The 18,291-nt window shown below is 50.7% G+C and overlaps 1 protein-coding gene across 8 annotated transcripts in view; it reads left to right on the top strand.

Annotated features, from left to right (window-relative positions):
- Positions 1-18,291, top strand: part of RFX2 (regulatory factor X2) — a 117,428-nt gene that overhangs the window by 80,643 nt on the left and 18,494 nt on the right. For 3 of the 8 annotated variants that reach the window (XM_054463128.2, XM_054463131.2, XM_054463129.2), the window contains 3 exons: positions 4,275-4,349; positions 14,106-14,287; positions 17,210-17,329. In XM_054463128.2, the coding sequence (XP_054319103.2) occupies positions 4,275-4,349; positions 14,106-14,287; positions 17,210-17,329 (377 nt within the window). The remainder of the gene's footprint in view (positions 1-4,274; positions 4,350-14,105; positions 14,288-17,209; positions 17,330-18,291) is intronic. The other 5 variants (XM_054463132.2, XM_054463134.2, XM_054463133.2 and 2 more) reach the window with 3 other exon arrangements.

The raw sequence follows: 18,291 nt of genomic DNA, 5'->3' as shown, positions 1-18,291 counted from the left end.
ATATAGTCTTTTGTATGAGGCTCATCCATGTTGTAGCCTGTGTCAGAACCTTATTTTTTTGTGTGTGGCTAAATTATTCCATTGTATGGATGGACCACATTTTGTTTATCCATTCATCTGCTCATTGACATGTGGGTTTTTCCACTTCCTGGCGCTTTGACTAAGTCATTTCACTGCCCTCTGGCCTCCATGGTTTCTGTTGAGAAATCAGCCATTACTCATATTCTGGATTCTTTGTTTGTGATGCCACTTCTCTCTTACTGCTTCTGGGATTCTCTCTTTGTCTTTGCCTTTCAACAGTTTGATTATAATGTGTCTTTGGTGTGGATTTATTTGAGTTTATGCCACTTAAAAGTTCATTGAGGTTTTTGAGTGTATAGATTCATGTCTTTCATCAAATTTGGGAAGTTTTCAGCCATTACTTATTCAAATATACTTTACCACTTTCTCCCTCTCCTCTCCTTCTGGGACTCCTATTATGTGTTTGTTGGTAAGCTTGGTGGTGTCCCACAAGTTTCTTAGGCTCAGCTCATTTTTCTTCGTTCTTTTTTCTTTCCACTCCTCAGACTGAGTAATCTCAATTGACCCATCTTCAAGTTCCCCGATTCTTTCTTCTGCCTGCTCAAATCTGCTGTTGAACCTCCCCTAGTGAAGTTTTCATTCCAGCTATTATACTTTCAACTCCAGAAATTTTATTTGGTTCCTTTTTACAATTTCTGTCTCCTTGTTGATATTCTACTGGTGAAACATCACTCTCATGTTTTTTTTGTTGTTTTGTTTTGTTTTTGTTTTGATACGGAATCTCACTCTGTCACCCAGGTTGGAGTGCAGTGGTGTGATCTCAGTTCGCTACAAATCCCGCCTCCCAGGCTCAAGCAGTTCTCAGGCCTCAGCCTTTCAAGTAGCTGGAATTACAGATGCCCACCACCACGCCTAGCTAATTTTTGTATTTTTAGTAGAGACAGGGTTTCACCATGTTGGCCAGGCTGGTCCCTGAACTCCTGACTTCAAGTGATCCACCCAACTCACCCTCCCAAAGTGCTGGGATTACAGGTGTGAGCCACCATGCCCAGCCTGTCATAGTTTTTTATAGTGCTTTGTACATGATTTCCTTTAGCTCTTTAAGTATATTTTAGATAGTTGATTTAAACTCTTTGTTTCATAAGTCCAATGGCTGGATTTTCTCAGGGACGGTCCTATTTATTTATTTCTACATATGGGCCATACTTTCTTGTTTTCTTGCATGCCTCATAATTTTTGTGGAAAACTGGATATTTTGAATAGTATAACATGGTAACACTGAATATCGGATTCTTCTGTTCTCCCCAGGGTTTGCTGTTGCTGCTAATAGGTATTGTTGATTGTTTGTTTCATGACCTTTCTGAACTAATTTTGTAAAATCTGCATTTTTTTTTTTTTTTTTTGAGACAGTCTCACTCTGTTGGCCAGGCTGGAGTGCAGTGGTGTGATCTTGGCTCACTGCAACCTCTGCTTCCCAGGTTCAAGCGATCCTCCTGCCTCAGCCTCCCCAGAAGCTGGGATTACAGGCATGTGCCACCACACCCACCTAATTTTTTTTGGTATTTTTAGTAGAGACAGGGTTTCACCATGTTAGCCAGGCTGGTCTTGAACTCCTGGCCTCAAGCAATCCGCATGCCTCAGCCTCCCGAAGTGCTGGGATTACAGGCGTGAGCCACCGTGCCCAGCCAAAATCTCTATTCAGTTACCTTAGTGGTCAGCTAGTGATCTGACGAAAATTTCCTTAAATGCCAAGTTTCATCTTTTTTTTTTTTTTAATTAAGGGTTCACCTTTTTGCCATAATCTTTTAATTCATTTCCAGAGTTCTGATAAAGTCGATTCTGACAATTTTTGCCCATTTTTTCACTGCTTTTGTGAAGGGATGGGTTTTGGAGTTCCTTACTCTGCCATCGTCATGGATGTCAGCTCAAGATTAATGGATTTTAATGTAACTGAGGATGAAAAGCTCGTTGATATGGTTTCAGATTCCACATTGCAGCTAAACTTTAAGAAATTACCAGTTGTCAAGTGTTGCTATAGTATCAAGTAAAAATATCCACAATTATCTGAAAAGGCTATTAAAACAGTGCTCCTTTTCCAACTATATATCTGTGTGAGGCCAAGTTTTTTCAATGTACTTCAACTAGAACAGTATACAATAACAGATGGAGATACAGAAGGAGATGTGTAGGGTTGTCTTCTGTAAGTCACGCACTCTACAGATTTGTGAAGATGCGGAATCATTCCACTCTTCTCCTTTTGGCTTTTTTTTTTTTTTAATTTGGAAAGTGTACCTATTCTTCAAGTGTTAACCTATAATGGGTTTATTATTTTTTAATGAATTAATACATCTTTTTAAAAATTACCTATTTTGATTTCTAATAAGGGAAATAATACATTTAACTTTTAAAAACAAAAGCAGGCAGGGTGTGGTAGCTTATGCCTGTAATCCCAGAACTTTGGGAGGCCGAGGCGGGCGGATCGCTTGAGGCCAGGAGTTCAAGACCAGCTTGGCCAACATAGAGAAATCCCGTCTCTGCTAAAAAATACAAAAATTAGCTGGGTGTGGTGACACACGCCTGTAATCCCAGCTACTCGGGAGGCTGAGGCATGAGAATCGCTTGAGCCTGGGAGGCAGAGGTGGCCGTGAGCCAAGATCACATCGCTGCACTCCAGCCTGGGAAACAGAGCAAGTCTCTGGCTCAAGAAAAAAATAAATAAATAAAGCTCTTTTTCAGGGGTGGGTGGTGAAATCTCAAAATTTTGTAATAGTGTATTTTTTAATAGACCAAATGATTGAGACCCACTATGTTGGAGAGACAATGTTTTCTTCTCCTTCCCAGTCTGCTGGGCACTGGACAAGGCCCCCTGAGATTAGGGCAGACTTCCAGAGGTCATGCACTCTGCTCTCCCGGCACCCATAGGTGAGCGATGTCCCACAGGGAAGGTGCCACAGGGCAGTACTCACCGGCCTGCCCAAGCTGCAGATCAGAATGGCCCCAAGACGTGGGGGTGGCATGTGTGTTTTTTCTTTCTATCATAGAGGTGGCGATTGCCTTCTCATCGCCTGCGCCCTGAGGCTGATGGGTGGGGGAGGTCTCACCATCCTACTTTCCCCTAGTCCTCCACTGTACCTTCTGCACTTCTTAAAGGTGACCCTGACGTCCTCCTTGGCTTGAAGCAAGGGTAGCTAATGAGAGAAGGCAGAACCACAGTGGTCGGAGGCCGTGGGAGAAGCAGTTACCCTCTCATTCTTGAACTCAGCTCCGCGAGCCTGCTCTCTGAAATACACACTCAACCTGCTCTTTGCAGAAGTGTCAAGTCTTTGGCCTCCCTGGGTGTTTTAGGAAAGGAAGCATATACTTCAAGTTCATCTCCTCCCGCTTCAGTCCTCTGGTCGTCGGGGTGGGCTGCAGCAGATTTTACATCGCTGTTTTCCATGTGCGAGTCTAGGACAAACCAAATGCGTGCAAATGCCTTGGTGGCCATGCACAGCTGGGTGCCTCCTCCATCGCGTGGACCTGCTGCCCACCTCCCTCCCCACCTCCATCAGGTCCTTCAGGATCCAACTCAAAAGCCCTTTCCTCCAGGAAGTTCTGCCGTTAGCTCCCCAACTCTTTCTTCCAAAACTCTTTTCTCTTTTCCAAAAACCTTCGCACAGCTCCCACTGGGTAAATATTCGCCAGACAGTGTCCAGTGGCCCTGGATCCTACAGCCTCCTGGTGGCAGGGTCTGAGTCTTTGGCCTCACTGGTATCTTCCCAAAGCCTCCAGCAGCGAGGAGACCCTGGGCTTTGCGACAGGACAGCCTGGCTGGGGAGTCAAGGCTGCCATCTCTCCTTGCTTTCGTTCTGGTTCCCCATCGATGTGGCGTGGGGAGAGGAGCAGGTGACTATGATGCTGGCTTGGCTGACACTGGAATGGATGCAGTGGCTGCATATTAATGCTATGGCGTGCACACGCATATGCCAGGTTAAAATTCAGTAGCAAGTTTTTACAACATGATTTCTGCTGCTTCTGTTGGACGGGCTCTCGGGCTTACCTACGTGTGCGAAGCAACACTCCCTACCGCAGCTTTCATGCACAATTTAACTCACCCCCGCCCTGCCTGCATGGAGCCTCATCTTTATTTTGTAGGAGCTCGAATCATTATTTGGATATTAATAAAAACAAATCTTGGCTGATGCTAACCATCTGATTTCCTTTTTTTTTTTTTCCATTTTGTTTTGTTTTGTTTCTGCACACATTTTCTTTAGCTTGAAATGGCGATTGAAAACCTCCAAAAAAGCGAAGGAATCACATCACACAAAAGCGGTTTACTCAACAGCCATGTAAGTGTGTGTCTGACCTGGCAACCTGTCCCTGCTCTGCTTGTAACCTACATAGACATTTTTAAAACAAATGAAGGCAACCGGGCGCGGTGGCTCACACCTGTAATCCCAGCACTTTGGGAGGCCAAGGCGGGTGGATCACTTGAAGTCAGGAGTTCGAGACCAGCCTGGCCAACATGGTGAAACCCCGTCTCTACTAAAAATACAAAAATTAGCTGGGCATGATGGTGGGTGCCTGTAATCCCAGCTACTTGGGAGGCTGAGGCAGGAGAATCGCTTGAACCCGGGAGGCAGAGGTTGCAGTGAGCTGAGATCACACCACTGCACTCCAGCCTGGGCAACAGAGTGAGACTCCATCTCAAAAAAAAAAAAAAACGAAGACAACAAAATGACACCTTTGAAGTGTCATTTGTGAAAGTTGGTTGAGGAGGAAGCCAATCTAGAATCCTACATCCAGCAAAAAATACCCCTCAGCAATGAAGGAGAAATCAAGACAGATTCTTTATTTGTAAAAGGTAGATAATAACAACACCTACCTCCTCGGGTTGTCATAGGGAGTAAATTATTTAATGTATGTAAAATACTTTCAACAATACCTGGCAGGTGATAAGCAGTATAGTTATATATGAAAAATAAAAATAATACAAAAATCAGCAACAGCAACGAAAAATAGAGAAAATGACATAGGGTCGGGAATGCCTTAGACTCTTAGCTAATTTTCTTGGGGTCCTCTCTTGGAAAGAAACAGTAATTTGAGAAAAGCATAAAGCAGCTAATTTGTACAGATTTTACCGTCTAGGATTTTTCTCCTCCCCTTGTCTCTTGGGAGAAGACCGTGGTCACAGGCCCCATGACAGGAGGTTGGGGGCATCTCAGCTCTGCACAGCCTTGCAGCAGGATGGGACTGGGGGACGTGGCCGGCTCCGTCTTTATTTCCAGGGACAACAGAGAAGGAAAGCTCTGGCCCCCTCAGACTCATGGCTTTCACTTCTCCCCAAACATTCTCGATTCGGCTTTGCACATAGCTGGAAATGTGTTCGGCATCTTAACACTGGGACGGGCCATTGAAGTCAGAATGTCCTTCTAGCAGTTGCTCTCCAGCCCTTAAACGGGGCTCTGACGTTCTCTTGAGAATTCAGACATCAGAGAAGAAGTCCCCTCCAGTGGACCCCAGTCCTCACTGTGATCCCGCCCTGACTCCCGTCCTCACCGTGATCCCGCCCAGACTCCCGTCCTCACCGTGATCCCGTCCTGACTCCCGTCCTCACTGTGATCCCGTCCTGACTTACGTCCTCACTGTGATCCCATCCTCACTCCTGTCCTCACCATGATTCCGTCCTGACTCCCGTCCTAACTGATTCCATTCTGACTTCTGTGCTGGCCGATGTGTAAAATGAGGTGTTACTCAAAAGGCAGTGAGTGATTCTGGGGGCACAAAGTGACATAGGACAGGTCCAGAAACCTGGGTTATGGGTTAGGCACAGGTGTGGTCACCTGCTCACCGCAGCCCCTGATGAGGCCTCTGCCCTTTGTCTCAGGGGGCTGGTCACTAGAAGAAATGGCAGAAATATTTCCTTCTGCCGATTGTCTTGAAGCAAAAAAGACAAAACAAAACAAACACCATGCCGGACCCCTGCTCAGTGCCCCACCCCTCTCCAGGCTGGGTAGGACGTGGTCATCCTGTCATCTGTCACTGCTGGATGGCATTCTCCCTGTAGATGAACTCAGGGAGAAGGGAGTCTTCCGCATGTGCTTGGAGAGAGAATCTCCCCAGCCCCGAGTCTTAAACTCAGAGCACATACATGGGAAAGTGTGCAGAATAACATTCCCCATTCAGCAAGGATCGGGCCATCTTCAGCCTGAACGCTAACCCATGCGGGCCCAGGGTATCAGCCCTGGGCGAGAGGACTGCGTGACCCAGGCAGGATGGGGGCGCAGAGTCTGGACAGGCAGCGTGTCCACGGGAGAGTTAAAATGTCTATGGGAAAATGGGCTGGGCGCGGTGGCTCACGCCTGTAATCCCAGCACTTTGGGAGACCAAGGCGGGCGGACAACTTGAGGTCAGGAGTTCCAGACCAGCCTGACCAACATGGTGAAACCCCATCTCTACCAAAAATACAAATATTAGCCAGGCGCGATGGCACATGCCTGTAGTCCCAGCTACTCTGGAGGCTGAGACAGGAGAATCACTTGAACCCGGGAGGCGGAGGTTGCAGTGAGCTGAGATTGCGCCACTGCACTCCACCCTGGGAGACAGAACGAGACTCCATCTCAAAAAAAAAAAGAAAAAATGTCTATGGGAAAATGCATGAGCCGCTTGTCTCTGGCTGCTGGGATCCTTCCTGCTTTCTAACACTTCATCCGAAAGGCAGACTTTCTCGGGTCGCTTCCCCGCAGATTCGCATTCCCGAGCTGATGGTAAAATCTGTTTCTTTTACTCACTGATGATTCGCTGTTGAGTTGTTTCCTTCTGTCATGAGCTGTGATCAGTAAGATTCTGGGCTTGGTGACTCGAAGCAAAGGAAGTAAAATAAGATCTTTCTAAAAAGTTCACCACACACACGGGTAGAATAAACCTAGATCTCGTTCTGGCAAATGTGAGCGCCAGAGAGGAAGAGAGGAGTAAAAGCACATGATCTGCTGATGGACGGGGACGTGCCCTCGCAACGATTGTCCCCAGGGCTGCCTGTGGCTGAGACTGAGGTCGTGGTGGGCAGTGGCCTTCTGCAGGTCAGGCGGGGGCACAGCCACAGTCCCACCTCCCTTGCCAGCCTGACCCTGCGGCAGATAAGCCAAGCGTGTGGGAGCAGCTGGGCCCTGGAGACCCATTTTCCCAGTGGCCTCCCAGACCTCCCTTCTCAGACAGCCCCAGGCAGGGTCCCCCCCAGCGGCAGGGCCTGTGTGCGTCTTTCCTGCTGCCAGCTGATGACGTCAGCCCACCGTCTACCGTGTGCAGGGTTCTGGCCAGGTCAGTGCCAAACATAGGGAGTAAGAAAGGAGGAAAAGTCACTCCAGGGAGCTTAGCATTTGAGGGCAGAAGGCGGAAGATGTGGGAAAACCCACCCAGGGACCCCCTCACAGAGGTCTCTGAGCAGAGCTGGCCACGTGTTCCGTGGAGCTGGTTCCCTCCTCTGTGCTGTCTCAGGAGGGAAGGTGTATTCAGGTGCTGGGAGCCTGGTAAAACGAGACAGCATTGTCCAGACCCAGCCGGTCAACAGGAGCTTCCCAGGCCTCCCCTCTAGGGGCTTGGACCCAGGGGGTCTGCAGGGCCTGGAGGTCTGAAGGTTGGAAGAACCTTCCAGCCAGCTGATGGTCAGCCTAGTGTGGAAACCCCCAGGGAGGAGGAGGCCCCCTAGTAGTGTCCAAACTGGAAAAGGGCAGGATATGACACCGTGAAAATGGGGATTAGCTCTTCCAGAGGGAAGGGGACGGAGCTGGGGCTGGGGATGAAACATGTCTTCACCCGACTGGGTGTGGCAGGCCGCCGCCTTGAGCAGAAGAGGTAGCCTCAGCCCCTGGGGGGCACCGGGCTGCCCTCACGCTACCAGCCGACTGGGACCCCGCAGCAGGTTCACTGAATCTCTGTCACCATGAGGTGGCGCTGTCTACTAAAGTAAACGCATCACTTGCACACCCTGCGGGAGAGAGCTGCGTGTGGAAGAGTCGTATTTGGGTTATGTGACTGCTTTGAAATCAAGAAACACACATTGTCAAAGGTCATTTAGCCTTCAGCTGGTGACCTGTGTAGCCTGGCGCCATGGCCGTGCTGTCCTGCAGGCCACAGTGGGGTTGCTAGAGCCGGCAGCTCCTCAGAAGGGACCTCCGTCCAGAAGTGCCGCTGTTTTCCCTTGGAATTCCTGCCTGCCTTGGATTAGCGTCTTAGCTCAGTGCGCGGCCTCCACCCTCAACAATCCCTGTGCCTCCCACAACCCCTGCACCTCCCGCCCTCGGTCCCATCTCAGGCAGGGGCAGCCGATCTTCCAGGCGCTCAGCCCCTAACCCCACTGCGTCCTCGCCTCCCTGCTCCTCTCATGCCCACCCCCAGATGCTCTTCAACTTCCCCTTCAAGAAAGATCCAGAACCAGGTGGCACCCGCCCCCCCAACCTCGACTACTTCCCGAGCCGCCACTGTCCCTGTAGATTCTTTCGCCACCTCCTAGCCAGCTGTCAGCGCCCACTCCTACCCAGCCTCCAGCCCCTTCTCACAGCAGCCGCCAGAGTGATCCTGCTAAAACCCAGGTCAGATCGCCGCACTGCTCTGCTCAGAAGCCTCCAGGGCTCCCCTTGGCCCTCCAAGTAGAACCAAGTGTTGTCAAAATGGCCCACAAGGCCCTGCAGGACCCGCTCTCTCCCACTCCTCACTCTGCTCCAGCCACGTGGGCCTCCTCGCTGCTCCTCCAATGCACCAGGCTTGGACCTGCCCCAGGGCCTTTGCACTGTGGGGCCCTCTGCCTGAAGCTCTCTTCCCCAGGCTCCCCCTCACCTCCTTTGAGTCCTCACTCAGTGGGCACTTTCTCAGTGAGCCCTGCCTGACACCCCCACCCCACCTCAACTAACTATTGCAGTCCTCCCTCCAGTCCCTCTGTGGCGGCGACCCCATCCCCTTTCCCAGGTGAATTTCTCTGACAGCACTCGGCACCAGCCCTCATTCGGTTCATTTTACTTACTTATTGTGGGTCTCTGCCAGACAAGAATGGACGCTTCCAGGGGGCAGGGGTTTTTGTCTTTTATTTGCCGTTGCATCCCCAGCACCTAAACAAGGCCTGGCATAGAGCCAGCTCTCGTAAATATTTGTGGAATGGGTGAAAAGGTGGGTGTTCCAAATCGGATTATGTCAACACAGGGCACACCTGGACGGTCGGAATAGCTGCCCGAGCTGCTAGTGTATGGCCCGGCGAGACTCTAACTCACCACCAGGAGCTAGTGTCAGGCAAATTTGCCCCCAGGAATAGAAACAAGTAACTTAGGAGACAAAGGGGGCCGGGTAGGTGGGCATGATCCCTGCCTTCCCACCGGCAGGTGAGGATATCTGTCCACCGGGGCTGTGCCTGCAAAGAGCCCAGAACCACAGGCCTTTGTTGGGGGGCGGGGGAGAGGGAGGCGCTGGCATTTCGGGATTTTTTTTCCTTAAAAGAAAAGATTTGATCCATTTCATCAAGAAGTGTGCTGTCCTGACAGATTGCGGCAAATGTGGATATACATGTACATTTCCTTGGAAAGCGTTCTGCTTATTTGTGTTTGATATTGACACAGAAAGAATGCAAGTATCAGCAGACAAAGCAGACTGCAGAACATGCCCAAACCAGAAAGGTGACTCCGTCCAGCCACTGCCTTTCCTGGCACGAAGGTGCCCAAGCCCTCAAGAGCAGGGGAGGTGGGCGAGGTGTGGTTGGAGCAGCTGGACCCTCATGGTCGGTTTCATGGAACTGACCTGTGATGCTCGCCCCGGTCTGACGCGCTGCCAGGTGTGGGCTCCGGCACTGAGTGATGGGAAGCCCCTGTGCATAAGTGGCTCCCAGCCTGCTGGTGAGGCGTAGACCCTGAACAGAGTCCGCAAGCCCATCACACTTCGGTTCTAACCCGGTTCCCCTCCCAGAAGTTCTCAACACAGAAGAGGGAGGAAATGGACCTGACTGTTCCAGCCACTTCAGTCTTCTCTGTGGTTTCTTGATGTTGAACAAGAAGGACTTGTTGTCAAGACAACTATGCATCCTTTTAGCGTCAATGTCAACATAATTACCCAAGGAAAGGATTCTACTCTTAAATAGCCTGGGGGGTCGGGGGTAAACAGCAGAAGGATCATCTGTTCCAAAACTTTCTTTTTATGTGTGAGCTAATATGTCCTCCTGGTGGATGGAGTCTTAGACACTAACCTCTCAGGACTCCTAGTCCAGTGCTCTTTCCAGCTCACCGCCCGCAAAATCTGGCCTCACACTTTTAGCCTGAAAATCCGCATCGTCATTTGGCTCCTTGAGATGTGGCGTCACTGGCCCTGGCTCCTGCTGCCTGTGGAGGACAGTCTAAGAAGTGGCACCTGTGCCCCCAGCCTCAGAATGACCAAGGGAAGCCTCTGGCTTCTTCACCCAGACATGCTCTGTTGCTCCCCACCTACCTCCTCAGACAGTCTTTCTCTGCTGTCAGGCTTGAGACATCTCCAGGATCCTGCAGATGCCCACATGGGGAAACCTGGCTCCATCTCCACCCTCAGGGAGAGCACACTCTGGGGGAGCAGGCGATAAATCAATCAGCACACATGACAAATCCGGACGGTGAAGCCACTGTGAAGAAAAGCTTTAGGGCCCACACTGTGGCTCCCGACTGTCATCCCAACACTTTGGGAAGCTGAGGCAGGAGGATCACTTGAGCCCGGGAGTTGGAGGCTGCATGAGCCATGATTGCACCACTGCGCTCCAGCCTGGGGTGGTGACAGGATGAGACCCTGTCTCTAAAAATATATATATATATCTCTGTCTCTAAAAAAAAAAAGTATATATATTTTATATATATATATATATATATATATATATATATATATATATATATATATATACACTCACACACTAACTTCAACATCAAGGTTGTGGTTCATAGTATTCATAGCGTTAAATACAGGGAAGACTCTGGAGCTCTTAAGCTCTTAAGGGTCCAAGCACTCTGCCAAAGCCAGACTTTGGAGGAGAAAAAAGTAACACTGCCTCCATTGTATCAGAAAAAGTCCAGTCCAGAAAGTTGGAAGATGAAGGGTGTGAATGACTTGATGGAAAGTGAAAACTCTGATGTCCCTTTTCCCAAAGAGGCAAGTGAAGAGATGAAGTCTCCACTCCGGGCCCTTCTCAGGGTCCTTTGTTTTAACTGTTCCTTATTCAAAGGACAAGAGGGCAGGGGTCCCTCCCTGTGGTTATGGGCACAGCCGAGCACATGGCACCCAACGCTGGATGGATGAAATTGGCAACTGCTAATCGATCACCTGCACTCATGGCCAGGGGCGGACACTGCACTTCACACAGGGCCCTGCAGGCGGCAGGAGGAAGACTTTGTGGTAGCAAGAGGGCAAGGGGTCCCTGGTGCTGAGGGGGAGGTGATAGGCTACTCGACTGATTCAGGGGCGGCCAGGGAACCGGAATCCAAGCTCAGGGATTGCAGCAGGAACCACTCCTGTCCCTTTGGTAAGGAGGGATGTTTGGCCACAGGACTTACCTGCAGGAGCAGAGCTGGAGGGGAGCTTGTGGTCAGGAGGTCTGAAGCCCTCCTGGCTTGCCCCAGAGGCAGCACGTGAGGTTGGACCCACACTTCAAGGCTTACACTTTGCTCTTCTTCGTCCTCAACACCCACGTGGGCAGTGCTCCTGCCGGGTGACTCTTCCCACCCCTTAGAGGTTTTGTCCTCAGCTCTTTGGTTCCAGAGTAACACATCTGGTCCCAATCTCTACCCTGAACTCCAGCCCAAGACTTAACCTCCCCCTTCCTAAAGCGGAACTCAGCCCCCCAGCTCACCTGCGATTCGGCTTAAGAGACCTCCGTGTTCAGGCCCCACGCACCCCTTCACCTGAACCTTTGACCTGTTTGTCCTCCTGTGAAATGTTCCAGAACCCAGGGCAGGTCCTCACTCCACTGTGGCCCTGGGTCAGCCCCCATTAGGGCTGGAGGGGCCAGGACAGGCTGGATCAGGTGGGTCTTACATGAGATAAGAGGGGTTCTGAGGTGCTGGTCGCTGGTGCAGGGCTCGTCAGAACCACCCCATAGCACTATTTCATAAAAAGGAGATGAAGACCGGGTGCGGTGGCTCACTCTTGTAATCCCAGCACTTTGGGAGGCCAAGACAGGTAGATCACCTGAGGTTAGGAATTCGAGGCCAACATGGCAAAATCCCATCTCTACTAAAAATACGAAAAACGTAAGCTGGACATGGTGGCACATGCCTATAATGCCAGCTACTCGGGAGGCTGAGGCAGGAGAATCACTTGAAGCCGGGAGGTGGAGGTTGCAGTGAGCCGAGATAGCGCCACTGCACTCCAGCCTGGGTGACAGAGTGAGACTCCATTTCAATAAATACATAATAAAAAGGAAATGAACGCTTACTTCCTCCCCAGCTTCCAATGCTGAGTGGGCCAGGGGGAGGGGGGGAATGGGGCAAACGGACAGGCAAACGTGATGGTGGGGCAGGGGGCGCCGTGGGCACGCTGTGGTGAGTGGACAGATATTTCCCAGGGGACACGCCTACTCTGTGTCTTGTGGGGTGTGCGGGGCACAGGGACAAGGGCTGTGCAGGAGCCCAACATGCCCGGTAGGGGAGGGCTGAGGACCCAGCACTGCCCACTCTGAAGGGCCCAGGCAGCAGGAGCCCTTCGGAGCTGTGGAAGCGGGGCTCAGCCTAGACAAAGCAGCCGACAGCCTTGCACATGGGGGACCAGGTAGGGACAGCTGGTTTCCCCCGACGCTCTGGACACGGGATCTGGATGCGGGCCTCGCTTCTGTGCGTGGAATTCCTGTCTTTCTGCAAATCGCAGGCATCAGTGAAAGCCTTTTGTATTCGTGTAGCAGACCTCTCTGGATCAGGGGACAGATGATAACAGAGAGAGAGGTGGAAACCAGAATTAAGCCGCAGTCTTTAAGGCACCTGGCTGAGGGCATCAGTTGGTGGGCGGGCCACCTTTGCGTCCATGCCCAGTGTGGGGACTGAGCTCTTCGTGTCGACAGTTCTCGCAGCCCTTCTAACTGGATGTTCACCTCTCGAGGTATAGTCCTTGACTCTGGACTCATTTAGCCCATCTTTTTGTTTTGTTTTGTTTTTTGAAAGAGACGAAGTCTTGCTCTGTCGCCCAGGCTGGAGTACAGTGTGGCGTGACCCTAGCTCACTGCAGCCTCAACCTCCTGGGCTCAAGCAATCCTCCCACCTCAGCCTCCCCAGTAGCTATGTCCTGCCTTTTGACTTAGACACAAAACCGTGCATATAAGCATTTGTGTATTTTACTGAATTTCCATTTGTACCTCCCTCAATAAGGGATCTCAGTACATGTTAGCTCACTGCTTACTACAGAACACAGGGCTATGGGGCCCCCGAGTCTTCTTCAGTCTTCCTGTTTAGCATCAGAATTTCTCTCCATTCCTGTATGTTGAGGAGCTATTTGGTGTTTAAACCCTGTGTGGTGGTGTGTGAGCATTTAAGTGACTGAAGACAGAACCTAATAGTTCTTGATCACACCCAGATTTTTACAAATTAAGTCCAGGAACCTGAAAACCAGGCTAAACATGGAAGAATCAATAAGTGAAAGAAAATGAGCGATTCATTAATGTGCTTAGAGAACTCAAATCAGTGACCATAAAGATGGATTTCTGGCCGGGCACGGTGGCTCACGCCTGTAATCCCAGCACCTTGGGAGGCTGAGGCAGGCGGATCACCTGAGGTCAGGAGTTTGAGACCAGCTGGGCAACATGGTGAAACCCCGTCTCTACTAAAAATACAAAAATTAGCCAGACGTGGTGTCAGGCACCTGTAATCCCAGCTACTTGGGAGGCTGAGGCAGGAAAATCGCTTGAACCCAGGAGACAGAGGCTGCAGTGAGCCAAGATTGCACCACTGTACTCTAGCCTGGATGACAGAGCAAGACTCTGCCTCAAAAAGAAAGAAAGAAAAGATGGATTTCCTCATCTCGTTTGGTAATACAGGGAACGCAAGTAATTCTCTTAATGAGTCTGCGTTGGCATGTTAGCGTTCCTCAGGCTTCTGACAAACGCAGACGTGTCTTTCTTTTCGCAGCTCCAGTGGCTGTTGGATAATTATGAAACGGCGGAAGGTGTGAGTCTCCCCAGAAGTTCTCTTTACAACCACTACCTTCGGCACTGCCAGGAGCACAAGCTAGACCCAGTGAATGCCGCCTCCTTCGGGAAACTGATCCGTTCTGTGTTTATGGGGCTGAGAACGCGGCGGCTGGGCACCAGGTGGGTAGATGATCCCCAGCCCACCTGTGCTTTCCAGGTGGCCTGATTCGCAGCCACCTCTGGAGTGCTTGCGGTTACTTTCAATTGGTGGCAGCCTTGGCTGTGGCCAGGTGTAGCCCGCAGTGTTGGCTTTAGAAGCCGGTGATGGGACATGGGGATCACTCTGCTTTTCTCTCTCCTTTTGAAAATTCCCAAACAATACTTTTCTTTTTTTTTTTTTTTTTTTAGAGCAGCCTCTGGGCCAGGCGTGGTGGTGCACACCTGAAATCCCAACAGTTTGGGAGGGCGAGGCAAGAGGATCACTTCAGACTAGGAGTTCAAGACCAGCCTGGGCAACATAGCAAGACCTCATCTCTACAAAAAAATTAAAAATTAGCCAGGCATAGTGGTGCGCACCTATTTGCACACCTGTAATTTCACCTATTTGGGAGACTGAGAGGGGAGAAGCACTTGAGCCCAGGAGGTTGAGGCTGCAGTGAGCCACGATTGCACCACTGCACTCCAGCCTGGGCAACAGAGCAAGACCCTGTGTCAAACAAACAAACAAACAAACAAAATATAGCCTCTGGTTTATCCAGCAGAGCTGGATTTACCATTTCTCGGTGTTTTGTTTTTGTTTTTGTTTTTGAGACAGAGCCTTGCTCTGTCACCCAGACTGGAGTGCAGGGGCATCATCTCGGCTCACTGCAGCCTCCATCTCCTGGGTTCAACCGATTCTCCTGCCTCAGCCTCCCAAGTAGCTGGGATTTACAGGCCCCCACCAGCACGCCTGGCTAATTTTTATATTTTTAGTAGAGACAGGGTTTCGACATGGTGGCCAGGCTGGTCTCAAACTCTTGGCCTCAAGTGATCTGCCTGCCTCGGCCTCCCAAAGTTCTGGGATTACAGGTGTGAGCCACTGTGCCCGGCCTCTTGGTGTCTTTTGCTGTACCTAGACCAATCCACCCCGCCTTCTCTTGGCCTATGGCAGCCCCGGGATATCACAGGCCACAGACTTATCGCAGGCAATTATGCCAACTCTCCTCTAACAAGAAAACAGCAGCACCTCCAACCCAAAGCTGGTGGCCCAGAGAGTGCAGGAGGCTGCTGCCTGCTGAGGCTGTGATCCTGTGGCCAGCGAGGCTCGGCATCTGCTTGTGTGGGGTTGGGGCTGACTCATGTGCTCTCAAAGCCGGTGTCCTGGCTGTCTATAAACGGCGTGGCGGTGGATCCACAAGGACCAGAGTCCCTTATTCTCTGACACTTTTGGATCCTTCACAGGGAATGTCCTTAGGGAATGTGGATGCATAGAGGAGGGACAGAAGCGGGAGGAAGCCACAGGGAAGCCTGGTCTCTGGGGACACAGCCCCTGCTCCCGGAGGGGCCTCCCCTGCAGAGTATCCCAGCTGCTGGCTTCAGGATTAAGGCTGATTTCCCCCCATTTTCCCTCCTCCGAGCACCTGGCTAAACATGCAGCTCATCTAGAAAGGGCCCAGGCTGTCTGCTATTGCAATGAAATTTAAAAAGGAAAAGAAGGGCCGGGCATGGTTGCTCACGCCTGTAATCCTAGCACACTGGGAGGCCAAGGCAGGAGGATCACTTGAGGTCAGGAGTTCAAAATCAGCCTGGCCAACATGGTGAATCCCCATCCCTACTAAAAATACAAAAAAATTAACCAGGCATGGTGTCACATACCTGTAATCCCAGCTAATCGGAGAGGCTGAGGCTGGAGAATTTCTTGAACCTGGGAGGGGGAGGTTGCAGTGAGCCGAGATCGCACTACTGCACTCCAGCCTGGGCAACAGAGTGAGACTGTCTCAAAAATATAATAATAAGAGAAAAAGAAAGAAAGAAAAAGAAAGGACCCAGGTGCTTCCTGCGTGTCCCTGTTGCCACCTCTGGAGAAATGGCATCCTGTGAGCTGGGTGTCTCCACAGCCATGTCTGTGGGTTAATGCTTCCCTCCTGTAAGGACTCTGTGAGCTGTTTTCTGAACTAAATTGTTTAAAGCCCTCGGATCATCATTCTCCCGTAATAAACTAATGTAATGGTTCCCAAACAGTGCCTTTTTCCAAATGTGTTACTAGATGATTGAAGGGGATGGGGAAGAGTTGTTAATAATAATGGTAATAATAATGGTAATAATAATGGAGATAGGCCATGTGGAGCTCAACAAAGCTGACCTGGTGTTCTCAGCACAGGACTTGTCCGAGCCTTTATTATACAAGCCTGTGAGAGAGGACTGTCCATGACAATGGCATTATGTACAGAATTCCTTGCTCACATTCCTCACGCAGTTCAGGAAATGCTGAACCAGAGAGGCCAAAGGGAAAGGCCAAGATCCGAGTGTCATGGCACACGCCAGCTACTCAGAGCCTGCAGCAGGAGGATCACTTCTACCATCCGAGTGTGGTAGCACACGCCAGCTGTCCCAGCTATTCAGAGGCTGAGGCAGGAGGATCACTTGAGCCCAGGAGGTCAAGGCTATAGTGAGCTGTGATTGCACCACTGCACTCCAGCCTGGGTGACAGAGTGAGACCCTGTCTCCGAAAAAAAAAAAAAGAGAGAAGAGGCCAGGCACGGTAGCTCACGCCTGTAATCCCAGCACTTTGGGAGGCCAAGGCAGGAGGAGTTTGAGACCAGCCTGGCCAACATGGCAAAACCCCATCTTTACTAAAAATACAAAACTAGGCTAGGCATTATGGCCCACGCATGTCTTCCCAGCTACTTGGGAGGCTGAGGCAGGAGAATCTCTTAAACCCGGGAGGCGGAGATTGCAGTGAGCCGAGGTGGCACCACTGCACTCCAGCCTGGGTGACAGAATGAAATTCTGTCTCCAAAAAAAAAAAAAAAAAGAAGAAGAAAGAAAGAAAAAGAATCCCAACCTGTCTTGTTGTTCGGGACATCTGCAAAGGGAGCTGACCCTGGGATGTTTGGTTTCCAGGGGCAACTCGAAGTACCATTACTATGGGATTCGTCTGAAGCCAGACTCTCCACTGAACCGGCTGCAGGAGGACACGCAGTACATGGCCATGAGGCAGCAGCCCATGCACCAGAAGCCCAGGTGGGTGCCGGGCCGAGCTGCGCGGGGCTGGCTCTCCCCTGGAGCATGGAGGGGGAGGTGTTTCTCCAATAGGAAACAAACTCATCATAACTCCCCAGTCTCCAGCATCCTGGGAAAGCCATGGTAGCCCCCACTGCTGAGACTGAGGTGAGTCTAGCAGGAGACACAGGAGGCTGGGATGCAACCTCCTCCAGCTAGCTTTTCAGACTTTTTTAAAAACCGTTTAAAACTGTTTTTAACAGACTTCATTTTTTAGAGCCATTCTAGGTTCACAGCCAAATTGAGTAGAAAGTACAGAGAGTTGTTCTACACCCCCAGCCCCGCTCCCCACCACCTCTCCCACCATTCGCCTCCCCCACACTGCAGTGCATTGGTCATGACCCATGACCCTCCGCAGAGCCAGCATCACCCCCCAGAGTCCACAGTTGACATCAGGGCTCACTCTTGGTGTTGTACATTCGACAGTTTGGACAAACCTATAATGACATGTGTCCCCCATCACAGTGTCACACAGTCCTTTCACAGTCCTAAAAATCCTCCATGTTCTGCCTACCCAGCTTTCCCTCCCCACCCCCGTCTGCAGCAACCGCTAATCCTTCTGCCATCCCCACAGTTTCCCCCTTCCCCAGTGTCATATCGTTGGAATCACAGACCTTTAATTTTTAAAGCTTAGGAAGTAAAGAGAGAGAGGACACTGCAAATAACCCAAGAAGCCAGGAGAAAGAAGCAGATGTGCTCAAGTCATGACTTCTTCTTCACCTTTGGATCCAGTGGCTGGAAAGCCCTGGGTATTTTCTGGAATATCCTCTTCTCCATCCATCACAAACTTTCTCATCTTCTAAGGCAGGGGCCAGCACACCTTTCCTGTAAAGAGCCAGAGAGCAAATATCTTAGCCTTGCAGGCCAGACAGTCTCTGTCGTGACTGTTCAATTTGGCTGCATCCTGAAAGCAGCCACAGACA

The sequence above is a fragment of the Pongo pygmaeus genome, chromosome 20, assembly GCF_028885625.2.
Source record: "Pongo pygmaeus isolate AG05252 chromosome 20, NHGRI_mPonPyg2-v2.0_pri, whole genome shotgun sequence".
Taxonomy (NCBI): Eukaryota; Metazoa; Chordata; class Mammalia; order Primates; family Hominidae; genus Pongo; species Pongo pygmaeus.
This window is presented reverse-complemented; position numbering and strand designations above follow the sequence as displayed.